Raw genomic sequence first — 21,047 nt, 5'->3', positions numbered from 1 at the left:
CTAAAACACAAGAAAACATATGGCATAATGTACTCACCAGGTTAAAGGCCCCGACCCCGAGCTTAACGCCTCCCTCGAAATGCCCATGATTGTCACCGTGAACATAACTTGAGGACTTCAGGACCGTATGTAGCTCCCTTGCAATTAACACAAACACAAATATGAATAAACATACGGATATACTCATACAAAACCAGTCAAAAGTTTTTGAACAGTAAGATTTTCAATGTTTTTTAAAGAAGTCTCTTCTGCTCACTAAACCAGCATTTATTTATCCAAAGTACAGCAAAAACAGTAAAATTTTGAAATATTTTTACTATTTAAAATAACTGTTTTCTATATGAATATATTTTAAAATGTTATTTATTTCTGATATCAAAGCTGAATTTTTAACATCATTATTCCAGTGTTCTGTCACATGATCTTTCTGAAATCATTCTAATATGCTGATTTACTGTTCCAGTTAATATTATCATTATTTAAAACAGTTGAATACATTTTTTCAGGATTCTTTGATGAATATAAAGATCCAAAGCTCAGCATCTGTAAGCTCAAAATCTGTAATTTTTTTTAAACACTATACTTTTATTTAGAAAGGATGCTTTAAATCAATCAAAAGTGATGATAAAGTCATTTATAATGTTACAAAATATTTCTATTTCAGATAAATGCCATTTATATTTTAATAATAAAAATGTTTATATTTATTGAAAGAAAAAAATTGACTCAGCTGTTTTCAACAAAATAATAATAATAGTAATAAATGTTTTTTTAGCAGCAACTCAGCATATTAGAATGATTTCTGAAGGATCATGTAACTGGAATAACAATGCTAAAAATTCTGTTTTGAAATCACAAGACTAAATTACATTTAAAAAAATATTTAAATAGAAAAATAGAAAAATAACTATTTCTATATAAATAGAAAAAACATTAAAAAAATTACTATTCAAAAACTTCTGACTGGTAGTGTAGATAGATATATAGATGTAGATATGTTTAGTTAACAATAACAACACTGTAGCAGGTCTTACTTGTATATTTGATAGCTGTTTCGCACTTTCATTCCTCCCTTTATGAAGCTGATCATATTTTCATCCTGAAAGAAACAGTAAAAAAAACTTAAATAAGCACCTAAACTTTATTCACAATAATATATTTCACTAAAATACATCATAACAGGACAAACTAGATTTAATATCAGCATTAAAAGGGGAATCCACCCCTGGGACAGACCTGCAGGAAAGTGAGTGCTGCCCTCTGGAGGAGGCATTCGGCATAGCACACTTCAGCATGGAGCTCCTCTGTGGAGGACACAAACGTAATTACGTTTTCAGAGCATCTACGCATTATGATAGGAGCATGTCACAAGGCCTTTACAAAAAACACCCACATGATATGATCACTGTGGATTGAGGAAGTGATTGCAAAAATTGCTATCATTACAAAAACAAGCTTGTGATAAGCTTTTGTAAAGATCTCAAAATATTTGCATTTTTACTAATGCATCCTTATTTGTCAATTAATCATTTAGTGAAATATGTATACAGGCACCCACCTTCCGTGAAGTTTTTGCTGTTGAAGGTTGACTTTTTACGGTATCTGTAAAGACAAACACAGCCTTATCAGTCCTTTCCTAAAACAACACAGTGATCCATCGGTAGTGGTTACTAGGTAACACGCTCAGTTGGCACAGTTGGCTGAGGTCAGCCTTATGTTCTCTGTTACGGTCCTAGTGTGTGAAAGCCGGTAGACAAACTTGCACTTGATCCAACAGCAAAAAACACAGCTTGATTCACTGTATCCCTGAGGCCATATAAATAGAGCAGTTGGATCTGAGGAGGACACAATGGCTGTCTGGTTTCTGTCTGAGTAAACCGACTCCCCTCTGAGGGACAAACATGAATTATTCCAAGTACATCTGGCTTCAATTAAAGTTACACAGATACAAGACACACAGATGAATGCTGGGAGGCTAAGATAAGTAGGCCACGTATACCCTACAAAGTTTTATGAGTGACAACCACTGGTCTGTGTATTTATTGAATACAGAAGTCACACGCGCCGTATCACTCAAGTGACAGCCACAGCAAGGAAAACAAGCTACATGGATCTTAACAGTTTAGCTGCTGAGTGACAGCCAGGCATTTATCATTTTATTTTAGTAAAAGCAAACAACAGAAGCTGAGTATTTGTTTACTTCTGCTTTTAAATGGTGTAAATGATCACAGACTAGAGTTTGTGGAACAACAACAGACTGAAAACAGTGTTATATATACACATTTACACAGTGTGCCTTGTAGAAGTCATAGAATAAACTATATGCTTATTTTACTGGGATTCCCCTTTTTACATTGATGACACTTTAAAAACACAACAAGTCCAGTGTTGCTAGGTCCGTTGTTTTACCACAAAATTGGGCTACTTTAACATGGGTTGATTTTGATGTCCGTGGGTTGAAGCGACCCCAATAATGTCATATTTAGCCCCTGAAATATGAATTTACAAGGGGAACCCCAGCCAAAAATGTGTATTTTATCCCGCGGGAATGAGATTTTTAATGGGGGACCCCTATTGTGATTGGGCTAGTTTTGAGAAGCAAGTGGGCGGGTTTTGTTGTGAAAACCTGGCAACCCTGATCAAGTCATTTATACATTCTGTAGAACTGGGGGGAGCTTCTTGCTCCAGTAGAGCTACATTTTGTGCTGTGACAACTAAATTAGTAAATGCTTCTACTAATCTTTATTTCCCTTAAAGGGATAGTTCACCCAAAAATGAGTATTTCACCAATGATTTACTCACCCTCAAGCCATCCTAGGTGACTTTGGCTTTCTTCCTTCAGACAAATACAATCGGAGTTATATTAAAAAATGTCCTGGCTTTTCCAAGCTTTATAATGGCAGTGAATGGGTGCTGAGATTTTAAAGCAAAATAAAGTACATCCGTCCATCATAAAACATGCTCCACATGGCTCCAGGGGGTTAATAAGGGCCTTCCGAAGTGAAGCGGTGCATTTGTGTAAGAAAAATATCCATATTTAAAACTTAAAAAAAAATAAATTACTTTAAAAATTATTAAAGTAAAAATTTTACTAAGTTTTACTTTAAAACAAAATTCAAAAAAAATTCAAAAACTTTAAAGCTGTAATCTTTAGCTTTCGTAGGCGTACCATAAGCTCCGGTGAGAATATGCTAAGTTTTGTTTACAGCAAGGAAAACCAGTTGGCTTAAACCTCTTGGCTTATATCGAAATCCTCCGACATTTTTCTTAATAAACTCTCGTTTTGTACTTCTAATTTGTGACTGGTGTTTTTTTTTGCTCTCTTAACTGCGTTTCTGCATTCGTCACCACGCTCATCTACATCCTACATCATCCGCTGGAATGCCAGTCTCTCATGAAAGTGCATACGACAGTTAGCGGAAGTAAAATATGGATATTTTTCTTACAAAAATGCATCAATTAACCTCAGAAGGCCTTCAATAACCCTCCGGAGCCATGTGAAGTACTTTTTATGTTGGATGGATGCACTTTATTGGACTTCAAAATCTCAACAGCCATTCACTGCCATTATAAAACTTGGAAGAGCCAGGACATTTTTTAATGTAAAAAATTGTATTCATCTGAAGGAAGAAAGTCATATACATCTAGAATGGCTTAAGGGTCAGTAAATCATGTTGTAATTTTTATTTTTGGGTAAACTATCCCTTTAATAACACGATGCTTGATGCATCATTATCATACACATGCTAAATTTAAAGGTAAATGCACATTGTTTTTAACAGGGCATCTTCCCCCATCTTACTGTACTCAAAAAACCTAAATATAAATACAAAATATTTATCTTACTAGACCAGTTAGGATCAATGTAGTGAAGCATATACAGTATGTATTGTGACATAACAGGTTTACTGTCCTGCATACGTGGCGGCTATTATTAGGATCAGACAGTGTAATTTATGTGCAGAAGGTTTGTGTGATCAGCTGACAATGGCATTCCAGTGCTACAAGGCCTGGATGACGTGGCAGAGTCACAGAGGTGTGAGTTGCCTAGAAACACAAGCATACACCAGATTGTCACACCCCTCCAACACAGCGTGTCATGGGCCTCTGAAATTCCTCTGCCATCTGGGATGTGGTGATAGCCCTAGACCTGCTCCAGCATTGCGGGATTACGTCACCAATACAAATGTGACATAACCAAGAGGGATGTGAAAACAGTTTATGGATGTTAATAGTAGCACCTGCGACCAGAAAGGGAATAAAAACCCATGGAATAAAAGTACACCTGTTATAATGTTACTCTGTGTTATTCTCTTTCTCTATAAATAAATAAGTAAATATTTCAAACGTAATTATTTTAAATGAATTGACAGCCAATTTTACAATATTACACGTACAGTTAAAGTCAAAAGTTTACATACACCTTGTAGAATCTGCAAAATGTTCATTATTTAACCAAAATAGGAGGGATCATACAAAATGCAGATTATTTATTATTTAATATTGACCTGAATAAGAAATTTATAGTTGAATTTATAAAAATGACCCTGTTTAAAAGTTCACATACACTTGATTCTTAATACTGTGTTATTACCTGAATCATCCACAGCTGTGTTTTGTTTTTGTTTAGTGCTAGTTGTTCATGAGTCCCTTGTTTGTCCTGAACAGTTAAACTGCCTGCTGTTCTTCAGAAAAGTCCTTCAGGTCCCACAAATTCTTTGGTTTTTTGCATTTTTGTGTATTTGAACCCTTTCCAACAATGACTGTATGATTTTGAGATCCATCTTTTCACACTGATAGACTCATATACAGCTATTACAGAAGGTTCAAACGCTCACTGATTCTTCAGAAGGAAAACCGATGCATTAAGAGCCAGTGGTGCAAACTTTTGAACAGAATGAGGATGTGTATATTTTTCTTATTTTGCCTAAATGTCATGTTTTTGTCATTTAGTACTGCCCTTCAGAAGCTACAGAAGATACTTACATGTTTCCCAGAAGACAAAATAAATTAAATTTACCTTACTCTTCCAATTCCAAAAGTTTTCACCCCCCCGGCTCTTAATGCATCGTTTTTCCTTCTGAAGCATTAATAAGTGTTTGAACCTTCTGTAATAGTTGCATATGAGTCCCTCAGTTGCCCTCAGTGTGAAAAGATGGATCTCAAAATCATATAGTCATTGCTGGAAAGGGTTAAAATACACAAAAAAGGCTAAGAAACCAACGAATTTGTGGGACCTGAAGAATTTTTCTAAAGAACAGCAGGCAGTTTAACTGTTCAGGACAAACAAGGGACTCATGAACAACTATCACCAAAGAAAAAACACAGCTGTGGATCATTCAGATAACACCACAGTATTAAGAATCAACTACGTAAACTTTTGAACAGGGTCATTTTTATAAATTAAATTATTATTTTCTCTTGGACTATATGTAAGTGTCTTTTATGTGAAATATCTTATTCAGGTCAGTACTAAATTAAAAATAACGTGTTTTGAATGATCCCTTAACATTTTGCAGATTCTGCAAGGTGTATGTAAACTTTTGACTTCAACTGTATATAATAAACAAGATAAAAAAATAAATAAATACATGAATATTTCAAACATAAAATACATTTAAAAATAAATAAATTCCAAGACAACACACCGTTGACACACAGCCTGTGCCTCCTTCATTGTGTTGCCTGCAGCCAAGATGTTCTCCGGGTCGAAGGTCATCATGGCCTGCATTTCCAGTATAGTGGCATATGTGAGCGCATGATACATGCTGTCTTTATTCCTGCCAACAAACACAAAGGAAGACGGTGCATTAGATCTATATATAGAACAAAGGAGAGGGTGGTGTAGCAGTGATGGTAAAAGAAAATTCACCTCTGAGACACTCAATAACATCAATAATAACATGAATGAGATCAGGAAATGGAGGAAGGTGTTCGCGTAACCTGATGCATCCTGAACACAGTGTGGCAACATAATACCAAAAATGACCAGAGAAACACTCATTGATAATTACAAATGTAAATATGGTATTTTGTTAAAATACACTATTATTATTCACCTAATCACAATATTTTTTGTAATTAAATTCGAAGTGGTCTACATGCTTCATACGCATTTTTACACAGGTTTTAAACTTTGATTTCACTACATTCTAGGCAGCAATTAAACTCAATTTACAGTGCAGTTTCAGTTCTTTCAGGAGCAGAATAGAATGTGACCCTACTGGTCCAACATTCCTGGGTTGAGTGATGTCTGGATAAACAGGTTTACCAGTCTTTCCTTTACACAGGTGGAATTGGAATAATGTTGGCGTGACGGTAACAGGAATGTGGCATATTTAACATCCTCTAACCAAACAATAAATGTAACAATATACCATGACACCAACACGTGCAGTACATGCCAAATTCATACATATAGGCCTACTTTTGTGTCATAGAATGGGATAATTAAGAATTTATGAATGAGCTGACTTGTACTGATTTTTTTGTGAACTTTTTTTGTGGACTAATAATAATAAAAAAGCTTATAAGACCATAACTGTTGCTGACAAACAAATATCAGGCTTTGAAATAGTGTTTGTGCCATTGCTGTTGATGTTTTCCTTAAGAAATAACAAAGACTGGCTTGAACTCCTAACCAAAATCTATGCATAATCAGTAATTATCCTGTCAAAGTCAAATCAGATGTCCTGCAAAATACAAAGATGTGTGGAAAGAGAAACAGAAACCACTTTTACGCAGCAGCAGAAGTGCTAAATATGTTTCTGTTCATACTTATTTCAGTTATGAGGTGTGTTAGCCTTTTAGGTTACGAAACATGATAAAAAATGGTTAGAGAGCTACAAATAAACTCCTATTTAAAGAAAGGTCCACTGTGTGCTTGCAGAAAGATCATCTCTAATATCAGCAGATTTGTTTTTAAACTCTGAACCTGTAGAGACATGGTGTTTCATAGTTCTGCTTTCGAATCAATCACTCGTACTGCCTCTGTTTGTAACTTTCTGTCTCACACGTGTACCTTTCATTAGCTCCATGCCTGTAGCGGCCCTGCCCTGCTGGCTGGAATGGGGTGGGATAGGACTAAGACAAACCTATTAGGTAAATCACAAAACTGTGACTTCACTATTGGCAAGTTCAAACTGTGAGCAGCAGAATGTTTAGTGAGAACCTCTGATTGTCAAATCAGTGACTTCAGCCGAACTCCATGTTTATGTTTTATATATTATGTCGAATTGTACACATGAATGTGTCAAACTAATAGCTGGGCTAATATCCAGACTGACAGATGAAACAGAACTATTTAGCAGCAGTGTCCAAAAATTAACACTTGTGAGAGTAAACATTACCTCTGGTAAGCAGATAAAGACAAAGTTGACTCCAACATAATACATGGTCTAAGAATGATATTCTGACTCTTAATGGTTATAAAAAAGGTTAATAAATAAAATAAAATTAAATTAAATTAAATAAAAATCATTAGAACCCTAAAATTATCACCGTTGCCAGGTGTGGCTTAAAGTTAGTTTTTGAGTAAATAAGGCAAAGTTGGCTTTATTAGGAACTCCAACATAATACATGGTTTACATTAAATTCTAAGAATAATATTTTGACTTTTAATGATTAAAATTATATATATATTAAATATGTTAAATATATATTAATTATATATAGAAAGTATATAAGGAACTCCAACATAATATATGATTTACATTAAATTCTTAGAATGATATTCTGATGCTTAATGGTTAAAAATAAAATAAAATAAAAAATAATAAGAACCAAAAATAATCACCATTGCCAGGTGTGGCCTTCAAATTTGTTTGGAGTAAATAAGGTAAAGTTGGCTTTATTAGAAGCTCCAACATAATACATGGTTTACATTACATTCTTAGAATGATATTCTGACTCTTAATGGTTAAAAATAAAATAAAGTAAAATAAAATAAAATAAAATAAAATAAAATAAAATAATAAAATAAAATAAAATAAAATAAAATAAAATAAAATAAAATAAAATAAAATAATAAGAATAAGAATTTAAAAAATTATCACCATTGCCAGGTGTGGCTTAAAGTTAATTTTGGAGTAAATAAGGTAAAGTTGGCTTTATTAGAAGCTCCAACATAATACATGGTTTACATTACATTCTGAGAATGATATTCTGACTCTTAATGGTTAAAAATAAAATAAATAAAATAAAATAAAAACAAAAACAAATATCACCATTGCCAGGTGTGGCTTAAAGTTAATTTTGGAGTAAAAAAGGTAAAGTTGGCTTTATTAGAAGCTCCAACATAATACATGGTTTACATTACATTCTGAGAATGATATTCTGACTCTTAATGGTTAAAAAAAAAAAAAATAAAAAAAAAATAATAATAATAAAATAAAATAAAATAAAATAAAATAAAATAAAATAAAATAAAATAAAATAAAATAAAATAAAAAATAATAAGAACCAAAAATAATCACCATTGCCAGGTGTGGCCTTCAAATTTGTTTGAAGTAAAAAAGGTAAAGTTGGCTTTATTAGAAACTCCAACATAATACATGGTTTAAATTCTAGAATGATACTCTGACTCTTAATGGTTAAAAATAAAATAAAATAAAATTAGAATCAAAAAAATGATCACCAATGCCAGGTGTGTCTTAAAGTTAATTTTGGACTCCAAACATAATGTATGGTTTACATTAAATTCTTAATTGTTAAAATAATAAAATAGAATAAAATAACAAAATAAAATAAAAAATAAATAAAATAAAATAAAATAATAAAACCACCATTGTCAGGTGTGGCTTAAAGTTCATTCTGGATCCTGAATACAACCCAACAAAACTGGAGAGACCCAGGGGACAAAGATGGAAAGATGGCAAAGATTACAAAATGGACTGAATAATTATATAGTTTATAATACACAAAGGCACACACCCATCCACAGCTCTGAGAGTAGTGAGGAAGCAGAAATGCGAGATGCTGTACGACACAGCATACGTATGAAAACAGGGCGTGGTGTGAGAAGAAGAAAAGACCTAGAGATGAATCTCCAGAGAGCTGAACTGATTCAGTAGGTTTTGGGTTATGTGATATTTACCTGAGAAACACCCAGTGATTGTGGATGAAGACTCGCCTCACAAAATGATGTATAGGAACAACTCAATTTAAATTAGTAGATTACGCACTTGCGTACTTGCTTAATGGATAAAAGCAAACACAAAAGTTTAAACACTTCATTAAATTCATCAGTGATTGAAACTGATTATGAAACAGTACAATCCAAGGTTTCACTGCTTCACACCCAAAAACACGAGGAGGAAGTAAAAGAAACAATAGAGCTTCATTGTGTTCTGAGATCTGAGGTTCCATAAATGTAAAGCACAGCAGGTCAAATTCTTATTATGAAATACCTAGACAGTCTTACCTGCTCTTAAGTCTGGTCAAAGCCTCATCAAATTCATTTAGCAGGAATAGATCCAGTGCCGCCATGCAGTCTTGAAGAATCATTGACAGGTCAGATCTCTCCGACCTAACACACATACAAAAAGAAAAAAGTTTAAAATAACATCATAAACAAATGCTACTTTCCAAAGCCCTGTCTTAAAGGAATAGCTCACGCAAAAATGAAATATTTCTGAAAATGTTCTCTGTATGCCGTTCATCGGAAAAGGAGAAATTTCGCATTACAACACTTGCTCACCAATGGATCCTCTACAGTGAATGGATGCTGTCAAAATAAGAGTCCTAACAGCTGAATATAAAATAATCTTGTGGAGTTTATAATAAACAAATCCATCATTAAAACAATTTAACTACAGTCCTGTATCCATAACATTGCTTTCATCCTGTGAAAAGGCCATCTTGTCTGAATCAGGAGAGAAATATGCACAGATCAAGCATTGTTTATAAGCAAAAACAGTCCAAAACTATTCTAAACAAATATGTTGGTGGATTTTGATGTTAAAGGATAATAGGGGATAGACTTTTTTCAGTGTTATTATAGATAATGATTATAAATGATATTTTGACCAAAAGCAAGAGTTAAAAAAAAAAGTCAAAACACTTTAATGATGGATTTATTTCTTAGAAATACAAAGTATTTCACTTCATAATACATTAAATGATTGACCAGTTGTGTCGATTACTTATGAATTGTTATGATGTTTTGATCAGCTGTTTGAACTCTCATTCTGATGGCACCCATTCACTGCAGATGAGCTATTAGGGAGAAAATGATGTAATGCTAAATTCTCCAAATTGGTTTCAAAAAAGTAATCTTCAAAAACGTATCTAACACTATTATTTTCCTGAGGTGTGTTTCCCAAAAGCATCGTTAGCTAACTATGGCCGTTAGTTCCATTGAACTCTATTGGTAACGACGGAACTATGTAACCATGGTTGCTTTTGGGAAACGCACCCCTGGTTAGGACTAAAGGATGCCATTGTACTGTAAAGCAACACAACAGCTTGTGAAACAGCTCAAGGAAATAGTGATCAAGTGTCATGTTGGACAAGAGACAGGCTCACTCAGCTGGTCTTTCTGAGCATCTGCAGAAAATCTCACACTGTCCCCAAAAAGCCTGTTCTGTGTGAGTGTGAAGTCACAGCTCTCTGCTGCAGAGAATCCCCCCCAGAGCCTCTCAATTTAGATCTTCAAGAGCAGTGAAGCAGATGTCACCTTCAAACGCACCGAGGCACAGGTGAGTGAGCATGTGTGGTGTCAACTAAAGAAACACTGAGAATGTGAAGAAGAAAGAGGAGTAAGTAGAGAAAGCCTGGAGAAGCAGAGTGAACTCTGCTATTGATTTATGCATAAAAACAATATACTGACAGGGTGCTTATGTTTCTTAGAATCCCTATAGTATCATATTGCAGGTATAAGATGCAGTAACTTCACTCTCTTAACTAGACATTACTGCGACTCAGACCTGCCAACTTGAATTAGTTCACTTCTAGAATAAAAATTTCCTGATATTTTACTCACCCCCATGTCATCCAGGATGTTCATGTCTTTCTTTATTCAGTCGAAAAGAAATGAAGGTTCTTGAGGAAAACATTCCAGGATTTTTCTCCATATAGTGGACTTCAATGGGACCCAGTGGGTTGTAGGTCCAAATTGCAGTTTTAAGGCAGCTTCAAAGGGCTCTACACGATCCCAGCAGAGGAATAAGGGTCTTATCTAGCGATTTTTTTAAATTTCTAACATTTTCTACTTTTTTTTAACCATAAACGCTTGTCTCACACTAGCTCTGCGATGCGCATCTTGACGCATTACATAAACATCACGCACGATTAGCTCTTCATCTGTGTACTTCGGTTCAAGTTAGGGCGAAAAACTCCATCTCATTTTCTCCTCCAACTTCAAAATCATCCGACATCGTTGTTTTAAGTTTTTTGTAAAGGGCGTTTGACTTTCTTTGCACATTCACTTTGTAAACACTGGGTCGGTACTTCCGTCTACGATCTTTCAAACATGACTACGTAATGTTTGAGGTGGTTAAAAAGTATATACATTTTTATTTTATTAGAAAAACACCTATTGTTTTGCAAGATAAGACCCTTATTCCTTAGCTGGGATTGTGTATAGCCCTTTGAAGCTGCATTGAAACAGCAATTTGGACATTGAAACCCATTGGCTCCCATTGAAGTCCACTATATGGAGGAAAATCCTGGAATGTTTTCCTCAAAAACCTTAATTTTTTTTGACTGAAGAAAGACATGAACATCTTGGATGACATGGAGGTGAGTAAATTATCAGGAAGTTTTATTCTGAAAGTGAACCAATTCTTTAAGTAATGTGCGTGAACAATTACAATGAATTTTCAAGTTTTAAAACATAATATGGTGAAAGGCATATTATGTAAGACAGGGCATGTTATTAAATTTGTTTGCATCTATTTAATTTATTTAGACTCAGTTAGCAATGAAATTCACAGTTCAATGAGATTTTACCTACACATTTCGTGCATTCAAACTTAAGCTTTTCATTTTAATAGTTTAAATGTTTTTTACAGTGTATTTACAAAGTATTATGGTCACATAAGCTCATAAATCCAAACAAATATTGATTTATACATTTCTAAAATTGCATGCGCTAATGCAGTTGTGGGTTTGCAGATGTTCTGATAGACAGGAACAGTACTGAGAGTAATGGGACAAGACTGCACAACTCTTACAGTTCGCATTAACACATTCTCTAGAGTTTCGCAATTAAACAGTAAAGCAGCAGCCTTTTTTCTTCTTCACTGAAGAATAATAAATCATATACTCAATGGGTCCAACTCCTAGCAATCTAAAGAGTCATTCACACCATCAGTCATTCATTTTCAATCACTGATGATGCAACAAAGTAATTTTCCTTTCATTAAACATGTTGAAATGAATATAATATTGACTTTTTAAAAACATGTTATGTATCTCAATATGTATGTCCAGTCAAATCAGTGGCCTAATATGAGTTACACAGAACAGGATGCCTGGGGGCTGCCATGTTGCTATCACATGACTAATCAAATCACAGAATAAATGAACCATGCCTGAAGCTGTGTCCAAATATGCCTGGCCTCATACTATTAACTAGGCGAGAAACAGTATGTGTAAAGAATAGTATGTCTGAATTCATAGTATTGGAAAAACAGTATGCAAAAAGTACCCACATGACCATTTACACAGATATTCTGAAGTGGATATTCAACAGACATTTTAGTGTCCCATGAGGCCATGGGACAGTATTTGTGAAAGGCAGTATACCGTCACAACTGATACAACTGTAGTATGTCCAAATTTCATTTAATACTTTTCATATTCATACTATATAGTAAGGTTGTGCCAATAGATGATAGTATCGTGCATTGACAATAGTCAAAGATATCGCCTGTTGCTGATGCCTTTGACGATAGCAAGACGATTATTATTATTATCCGTCAAAAATAGACTAGGCATCTAACTTTCGCGAAGCAGTGCAGAGAGCCACTTCTGTGATGCTTCTGAAACTTGCCGCGAGGTGGCTGGTATAAACACAAAGGCACGTTGAGCGGAAGGGGGTGTTTCGGGTGGGAAAACGTGCAATCTGCTTTTGCATGCAGTTGCTGATGCTCGCGAAAGTGCGCAGTTTTTCCGGTTTTACTTTAAATTTTGAAATCGATCCTGTTCAGCAAGGAGGGGAGAGGATGGAAAAATGGGTCACAGAAACTCGTCTTGGGGGAAATGGCCCCCCTTAGCACCTCAGACGTGTTTAGTGTAAATAAGGGGTAAGAAATATATTCATCATACAGTGATGTAACTATTGTATTCACTTATGGTACTATTAAAGTGCATAAACTCGCGCTAGGTTAGGTTAGGCTAGTCAGTGATGATGCTCTTTGATAAAGTAAATGTTCTTTGCTCGTTTTCTGTACCTGTTTTTTTTAATAACTAAGGAAATGTAAGCATTAGTTACTTACAATGTTTATATTAAATTGTTATCATGTTAAACACAAATTAAGTCGTATTGAAAACATTAGGTTGCTCTTAGCCTTATGCTGGTGTTGGTTTATTTGCCGGTGTTGTGCCCATTTTCCACCCCTGCCAAATTATTACCCCCTCTCGTTGAAATCGCTACCTGATTTGTATTTTTTTTTAATGGACACAAAGAAGGGTTTAAAGCCAAATAAACTACCAAGACGGTATACAATTTCAGACAAAGTTGAGTACGAATAGCTAGTCATCTGAGGTGTAAACTGCTTACTAACTTGCGATGGCACCACCAGACCTAAACTGAACTTCTAGCAACTATCTTGAGCTGTGAAAGGGAAACATATAAATCCATGACATTCTTAAAAAAGTATAAAAATCGAACATTTCTAAGCATATACTGATAAACACATTCATGAGCAAACAAAATCAGTTCCAGTTTCTTCAGGCACATGATGAGAAGACAAACGTCTCAGAGTCGAACATGATCAAAGCCCATTATATCTCTGTATAAGGGACACATTCTTTAAATTACAGCACCATTTAACATTAATTTCTAAATTGAGTTGAAATTTGTAAGGGCCCTGACTTCGGCCTGCTAAGATTATAGCACGCCTCCTAATCTAATAAAAACCCAACAACCTCTTACAGTTCTTCCACCCTGAACATTCTGCTGAATTCAACCATTCATACAGCGATTCAGTATGCGGACAAATGAACTGGGAATTGAGAGTATTTAAAAAGACAATGGCGTTGTCCATTCTCCATTCTGAAACAAATCAAATCAATAAGTGTGACTAAATGAGCGGCATGTCTTTGCATTCCAAATAACAGCCAACACAGACACTCTTTATGAGATCCGCTTGGCCAATAGCAATGCGACTGATCGCTCAGGCTACCGTCAGACCTATAGAAGGAGAGATCGGTTTGACTGTTGGGTCTCTGCAGCTTTTAATGCTGACGGCTAATGGAGCATGGCTTCCTTCTCAAACAATGTCAAACACCAGCATGAAGTCATAATCTGAAACAGGCTGGTATACATTAAACAAAAGCTGGTCACCTTGTGGTCGAATGTAATTTAATAGCCAAGATGCACATTTATGAGCAGGGATCTACAATATACATCAGCACTGCTGTTATGATAATGGATATTTAAGTATGCAAAATCTTTTCCTTGTTTTTATATTTAGATTACCTTTGCTGTCATTTAATGCTCACATAAAACAATTGTTTGAAAATGCAAAAACTGATATTAGATTTTAATGTATTATTTGTGATTTTTAGACAAAAATACCAAAGAATTTTAATATTTGCCATTTGGCCACATCATAGAAACAGTTATCAGGCAGAAATATTGGTTCATCTCTAACTAGTATGTTAGTGCATGATGATAAAGTGCAAAAAAGTAACCAAAATAAAATAAAATACACACAATTTAAATATGCATAATTTATCAAAATGCATTAATCAATAACTGATAAGGACCATCCTATAGAATTGGTGCAAAAACACACACATTTAAAAAGCATTTAAGTATTCATATCTTATTTGTTTACTAAGATCCTTCTATTATCTGTTGAAACCCACAATAATATTTAAAATATTAGTAAGATTAATATATATAAAATCATCATTTATTGGGTACTTTCAGTTGGGAGGTGTTCAAAAATATATTTATTTGATATTTATTTCTTTGTAAATGATGAAACTTAGAAAAAAAGTGTCCCGCATTTTGTATGTTTTAGTCCATTGGCTGAGACGGATTTTAACTACACCCCTACATTTATGATCAGGGAATATTCATGTGTCCCTCTCTCTCACAGCTACATGGTGAGTAGATCTGCCCTATCATTTTGAGGTAAACGTGTTCAAAATTATGAAAAATCTGTGCGTAACTTTAAGAAAAGTCACTACCGAACACCTTTTTTCTGCAATCAAGCACACTTTCTTGGGAGTTATTCCATAACATTTAGTTTTTATATGCGAGCAACTGTTCAGAACTGTGCTAGCTAACCATGTGCTCATTAGCATCTTTGAGCTAGGTTCAAAAGTATCAAAAATTGTCACCTCCAAAACATCTGGTGGAGTTTCAGTAGTGACATCATTGATTTTTTGGTTGTCATTTCATAAATTCACAAAAGGGAACACATAATCCTCATATTTGGGAGAAATAAACAAAATTTTATTACAGTTATGCAAAATGTGGGTATTTTAGTATGTTTTAGCAATGTTTTAGTATGCAAGTTAAAATTCTGTAATGTGATGTGGTCGCTACCAAAAATATCGAAAATGTGCAGTCACTACCGAAACATGGGATGTTTTGTCAAAAATAAAGTATACTGAGTTATCAACTAAAATATTATGATCGTTTTTGGTTTAATGTATATTCAAACTAATAAATACTAAAGTTTAAAATCAGCATGATTGCCTTTTACAAAGAAAATTAGATTCAAAATACAACAAATCTCATAAATTACAATTGAAGTATTGTTAAAATTTAACTGGTTATTGATTGACCTCTGAAAAAAAAAAGTAATAAAATAGCAAAAATTATATTTTCAATGTAGAAGTAAGCAAAATCTTAATAGGTCAATATAACCCTTCTACTTAAACTATATATTACTGTGTTTCGGTAGTGACAAATTTGGGGACGTGGCAAATATTTCAAAACTTTCTGAAAATACATTATGAGAATTAACTGCACAATTACTAGAAATGTGCACCTTATATATTATACAATTGCATACATACATTTTTTTTTTTGGAAAAAGACATTTTTTTCCAAGCCATTTCCAATTCTGTAGAATGGCCCATAAATGGTCAATATTACAGTATTGACCATGTTTTCACCTATTTTTTGCGCAGTACAATGTCCAAAACGTGTAAACTTAGTAGACTTAGTCTTAGACTCCATAATGAATTTACTGGCCCCAAAAAGTCTAAGCAAACCTTTCGCTGAGTAAAACAGAATACAGTTAGCAACAATCAGCTTTATGCATTTTTCATCCCCCAAAGGCGGAACACAGTGAATTTCCTCCCTGATGCTGATATGTGATATCAGAGCAGGATGATTTGAATGAATGAAGAACAGTGCATGCTTCATTGAGGCCGGCTAGCAAACGGAAGTGGTCTGAGATTTGTTCAAAAGCTACGGCCGAGGTAAAATGAACCTTTGCACTCCCTGGACCCTACAATGCTCACAAACTAACTGTGGTGATGCTAAGCGATTCTGAAGAGCTGATGGCGCCCGGGGGCTAATTGACTACTGATGATCATCACCGGAATGATTGGAACAAACAAGCTGACTCTAAAACACATGCACATGCTCAGTGCTAAGAGACTAACACTCCCACAACAATTACAAAAAGCTGCGCTCTACACTTTAACAAATGAATTCTACAACACAAGCAGCTCTGAAAGCAAGGGCATCCAAAACAATTACCTGTCTAATATTTCCAGACTGTCCCTGTTTTTCTGGTTATGCAGGCTGTAAAAGCATTCTCGTGTTAAGAACAATTAAATATTCCTTAATCAGTGCTAAAAAAACACAGTAACACGCTTTTAGCTATGTGACGTTCTTACCCGTTTGAAAGAGTTTCAGCCTCTCTTGACATTTTCATCTGGTACAGTAAGATCAAGGAGTGCAGTAAAAGGAAAGAGAAGAGACGCAGAGCAATTCACAGTGTGTGTGAGAGAACAGGCCTTCGTACTGGCTCCTATCAGCAGAACAGCAGCTTCCCTCTGGCTACAGCACACACTCACACACACACTCGCACACACACTCACTCACTCAAGCTGCAGAGAGGACAGCGGAAAGGAATGCAGAGCTTAATAAGATTGGGATGACTATCACACAGAGAGAAAGTGAATATTCTCATTGCCTCTTTCTCGCCGTCTCCCCGCCTTCTGCCAAACACACGCGCACACACACGCCACCTCAGCCTCCTCCTCTTCTCAGTATCACCCTTATGCTATACACTACATCCTGGCCTCTGATTGGTCAATGATGCAATGGAGGCGGTTCCAATTTCTAGCAAAATGCTCCTAAAGTGGGCATCACGCTTCTGCAGTCAAGTGACAATCTGAACTCCACAGCAGTCAATAACATTCAAAACAATGACAGGCCTGTAAATCAGCACTCAACAGTGGGGATCATGAGACAGATGCGGAATCAGCGACACAGCCTGTGGCGTGTTGAGGAGAAGGGAAGAGGGAAGTTTATAGAAAGACGGAATGCTAGATGAAATGCTTCTATTTTGCATACTCCGGAGCCACATGACAAAGCTGATTGGCGGATAGCATCACATCCTGAGCTGTGAAACCAAAAGCAGCAGATAGGAAACAAATTCAAATTCATGGGGAGCCAATAATCCAGGACAAATATGTATAAAAGCATTTAAAATATACTGTTATATATGTTTGTTTATATATATATGAAGAGTTTAGATGCAAAACCAGCTAAAAGCCATCTTGGTCAAAAATGAGATAATGATACTGAGTGAATGCTCTCGACACATATTATACGTCCATCAAATACTTTTTCTTCAAACTCGCCAAAATACCAGCTTCAGCCCAATCAGAAGTGCCGGTACTTACATAGAAACCTATACATCTGTGCCTGATAAAAATGCATTTTTTAAAGAAAGACGTCAGATGGATTTAGCTGGTTTTGCATCTGAACTATGTGTGTGTGTATATATATATATATATATATATATATGTACTGTTTAAAAGTTTGGGGTTAGTCTCTGTATGCTCACAAAGGCTGCATTTATTTGATCAAAACTAGTTTACGTCTCACAATTATTACTTTTTTTCTCAGAATTGCATGACACTAACTCGCAATTCTGACATTTTTTCTCAGATGCCGCGGGATGTTTTTCATGTCCGTGGGTTGAAGTGACCCCAATAATGTGATGTTTATCGAAAATGTGTAGCAATTGGGCGGGTTTTGTTATGAAAACCTGGCAACCATGCTCGCAATTCAGACTTTTTTCCTCAGAACTGTGAGCGATAAACATGCAAATGAGTGTTATAAAGTCAATTGCGAGACATAAACTTGCGTTTCTGAGAAATAAAGTCACAATCCTCCTTTGGATTTAAAAAATTGGACTTTAAAATTGCATGAGTATATCATGCAATTCTGAGAAAAAAAAGTCTGAATTGTGAGTTTGTATCATGCAGCTCTGAGGAAAAAGAAGAAATTCAAAATTAAATTTTGCAATTCTGACTATTTAACTCACAATTGCGCATTTATATTTTGCAATTCTGACTTTATAATTTGCAGTTGAAGTTTATATATTGCAATCAGTGCTGCCAAGTCTTTCCTGTGGAATTGGGCTATTTTAACACTGTTGCCGCAGGATGTTTTCAGGTCCGCAGGTTGAAGCGACCCTAATAATGTGATATTTATCCCCTGGAATGCAAATTTTACCAGGAGAACTCCTGCAAAAAATATGCATTTTACACCACGAAATGTGATTTTTAACGGGGGACCCCCCCTTGAAACACGACTGGGCTAGTTTTGAGTAGCAATTGGGTGGGTTTTGTTGTGAAAACCTGGCAACCCTGCTCGCAATTCTTTTTTTTTCTCAGAATCGTGTAATACAAACTCGCAATTCTGATTTTTTCTCTCAGAATTGTGAGATATAAACTCGCAATTGCATTATAAAGTCGATTCCAAGACATAAACTTGAGTTTCTGAGAAATAAAGTCAAAACTGGACTTTAAAATTGCATTAAAATTATCTTGCAATTCTGACTTTTTAAGTTGCAATTGCGAATTTATATCTCACAATGCTGAGGAACAAAGTAAGAACTGCGAGTTTGTATGATGCAACTCTGAGAAAAAGAAGTCATAATTTTGAAATTAAATCTTGCAATTTTGACTATTTAACTCGCAGTTGTCACATTTATGTCAGTTCAGTTTTGGTTTCTCCCATAGTCTCCCCCTGTTGTTTTGTTGAATTTGGTTTCTTCCTTATTATTGTGTTCACCTGTCCTTGTAATTAGTTACCCTTTATAAGTCTGTTTGTGTTCTGAGTTCTCAGTCGGTCCTTGATGTTGTTTGATGGTGTTCGTGGATGTTTCGCTGTGTTCCTGCCTGTTCCTGCCTGATTCATATGAAGATTTATATTAAAGTGATTGTTTGTATCGTATCTCGTTTCCCGTCTTGTCCATCCAGCACGTACTGTAACAGTAGGACCGACCGAAACAGTTTTTTCCCGGCGTTTTCCCTGCTTTATTTTCCGTTTTTTCCTCAGTGTTTGTTTTTTTTTTTTGATTTTTCGTTATGGATAACCCCGCTGTCCTCCTCCTTCTCCTGGAGCAGGGGAATCGCTCTCTCGTGGACCACACCAGAGACTTAGTTTACCTCGCGCCACTCACGCACTACCCGGACAGCTGCCTGTGCACATTCTACCGTGCAGGACTTAGCATCGCCACCAAAGCGCAGCTGTCCGGGGAGGGTCCACGAGAGACCATCGCCGACTACATCGAGTGGGTGCTGGTGTCCTGCAGAGCTTCGTTGACCGCGGAGGATGACACCAGCCCCACTCAAGACCCAGAGCCCAACCAACCAGCATCCCGACACGTGGAGTTTGAGCCCGAGCCCACCGCGGATGACGAGCCAGAGCCACGAGCGACAGAGCCAGAGATCGCCACAGAGCCAGAGCTCTACATGTCCGATCAGGTGCGAGAGCCGGCTACAGCTACAGCGACGGGGGAGTGCAACATGGAGCAAGTGAGGGCTATGGAGAGCCCTGCCCACTGCACCACTGCTGGGGGTGAGCTGGAAGACAAGTCTGGGGACTTGATTGACTTCTCTACTGAAGTTCTGGAAAATAACTCTGGGGCTTTAATAGACTTCTTTACTGAATTATCTACCTGTTATGATCAACCTGCCTGTCTGGAATTCCCACCCACCCTCCCTCTTCTGCCTATGTCAACGTCTGTCTGGTCACCGCTGTCCCCTGACAGCCCCTCTGCTCACCCTCAGTCCACCACCTGTGCAGTGGGCTCGCCGCGGGTCTGCCAGCTTCCATCGGTGTCAGGGCTGGAGGATCCCTCATCTCCGCCTCCAGCCTCAGAGTCCAGAACTCCGCCTCGGCCCTCCGACCCTGCGGCTCCACCATGGCTCTTAGCGCCCTCGTCTCCATCGTCGCCCGTCGGTCCACCAGCTCCACCGGGCTCCCTCGTCTTTCCGGCTCCGCCCTGGTCGGTCGTCGTCCCTCCGTCACCTCAGGACTCTGTTCCTCCGGCTGCGCATCGTCACTCCGTCCCACCGGCTCCTAAGGACTCCTCCCTCCCTCCGGCACAGCCTCCATCCTCTGTCGCTCCGGCTCCGCCGCGGACCTCCGGATCTCCGCCTACGCCTTGGTCGCCAGAGCCTAGGGCTCCGCCTTGGCCCTTCGGATCCTCGGTGTCGCCCTGGATCTTCGGCTCTCCGTCTCCGCCTCGGGCTCCTCCGCCAGCGGCTCCGCCTCCATTGGTCGCCCCCCTGGAGTCGTCAGCCCTTCCTCCACCATGGCTCCTCCCTCCGTCGGCTCCACCGTGGGTCGACATCATGGCAGCGGTCTGGGTCTCTCTCTGCTTCTCCTG

General features: G+C 36.8%; 1 protein-coding gene across 4 annotated transcripts in view; it reads right to left on the bottom strand.

Annotated features, from left to right (window-relative positions):
* Positions 1–21,047, bottom strand: part of ttc39a (tetratricopeptide repeat domain 39A) — a 35,153-nt gene that overhangs the window by 8,813 nt on the left and 5,293 nt on the right. For 2 of the 4 annotated variants that reach the window (XR_007828327.1, XM_051118008.1), the window contains exons 4-9: positions 9,422–9,526; positions 5,649–5,780; positions 1,559–1,602; positions 1,237–1,304; positions 1,035–1,099; positions 38–137 (exon numbers count right to left, since the gene is read on the bottom strand). Coding sequence is in view for 1 of the 4 variants with exons in the window: in XM_051118008.1 (XP_050973965.1) it covers positions 38–137; positions 1,035–1,099; positions 1,237–1,304; positions 1,559–1,602; positions 5,649–5,780; positions 9,422–9,526 (514 nt within the window). In the remaining 3 variants the exon portion in view is untranslated. Of the gene's footprint in view, positions 1–37; positions 138–1,034; positions 1,100–1,236; positions 1,305–1,558; positions 1,603–5,648; positions 5,781–9,421; positions 9,527–16,891; positions 16,937–17,031; positions 17,336–21,047 lie in introns of those variants that run through there. The other 2 variants (XR_007828328.1, XR_007828329.1) reach the window with 2 other exon arrangements.

This window comes from Labeo rohita, chromosome 8 (genome assembly GCF_022985175.1).
Source record: "Labeo rohita strain BAU-BD-2019 chromosome 8, IGBB_LRoh.1.0, whole genome shotgun sequence".
NCBI classification, from domain to species: domain Eukaryota; kingdom Metazoa; phylum Chordata; class Actinopteri; order Cypriniformes; family Cyprinidae; genus Labeo; species Labeo rohita.
The sequence above is the reverse complement of the archived record's forward strand: the minus strand, read 5'-3'. Positions and strand labels throughout refer to the sequence as shown.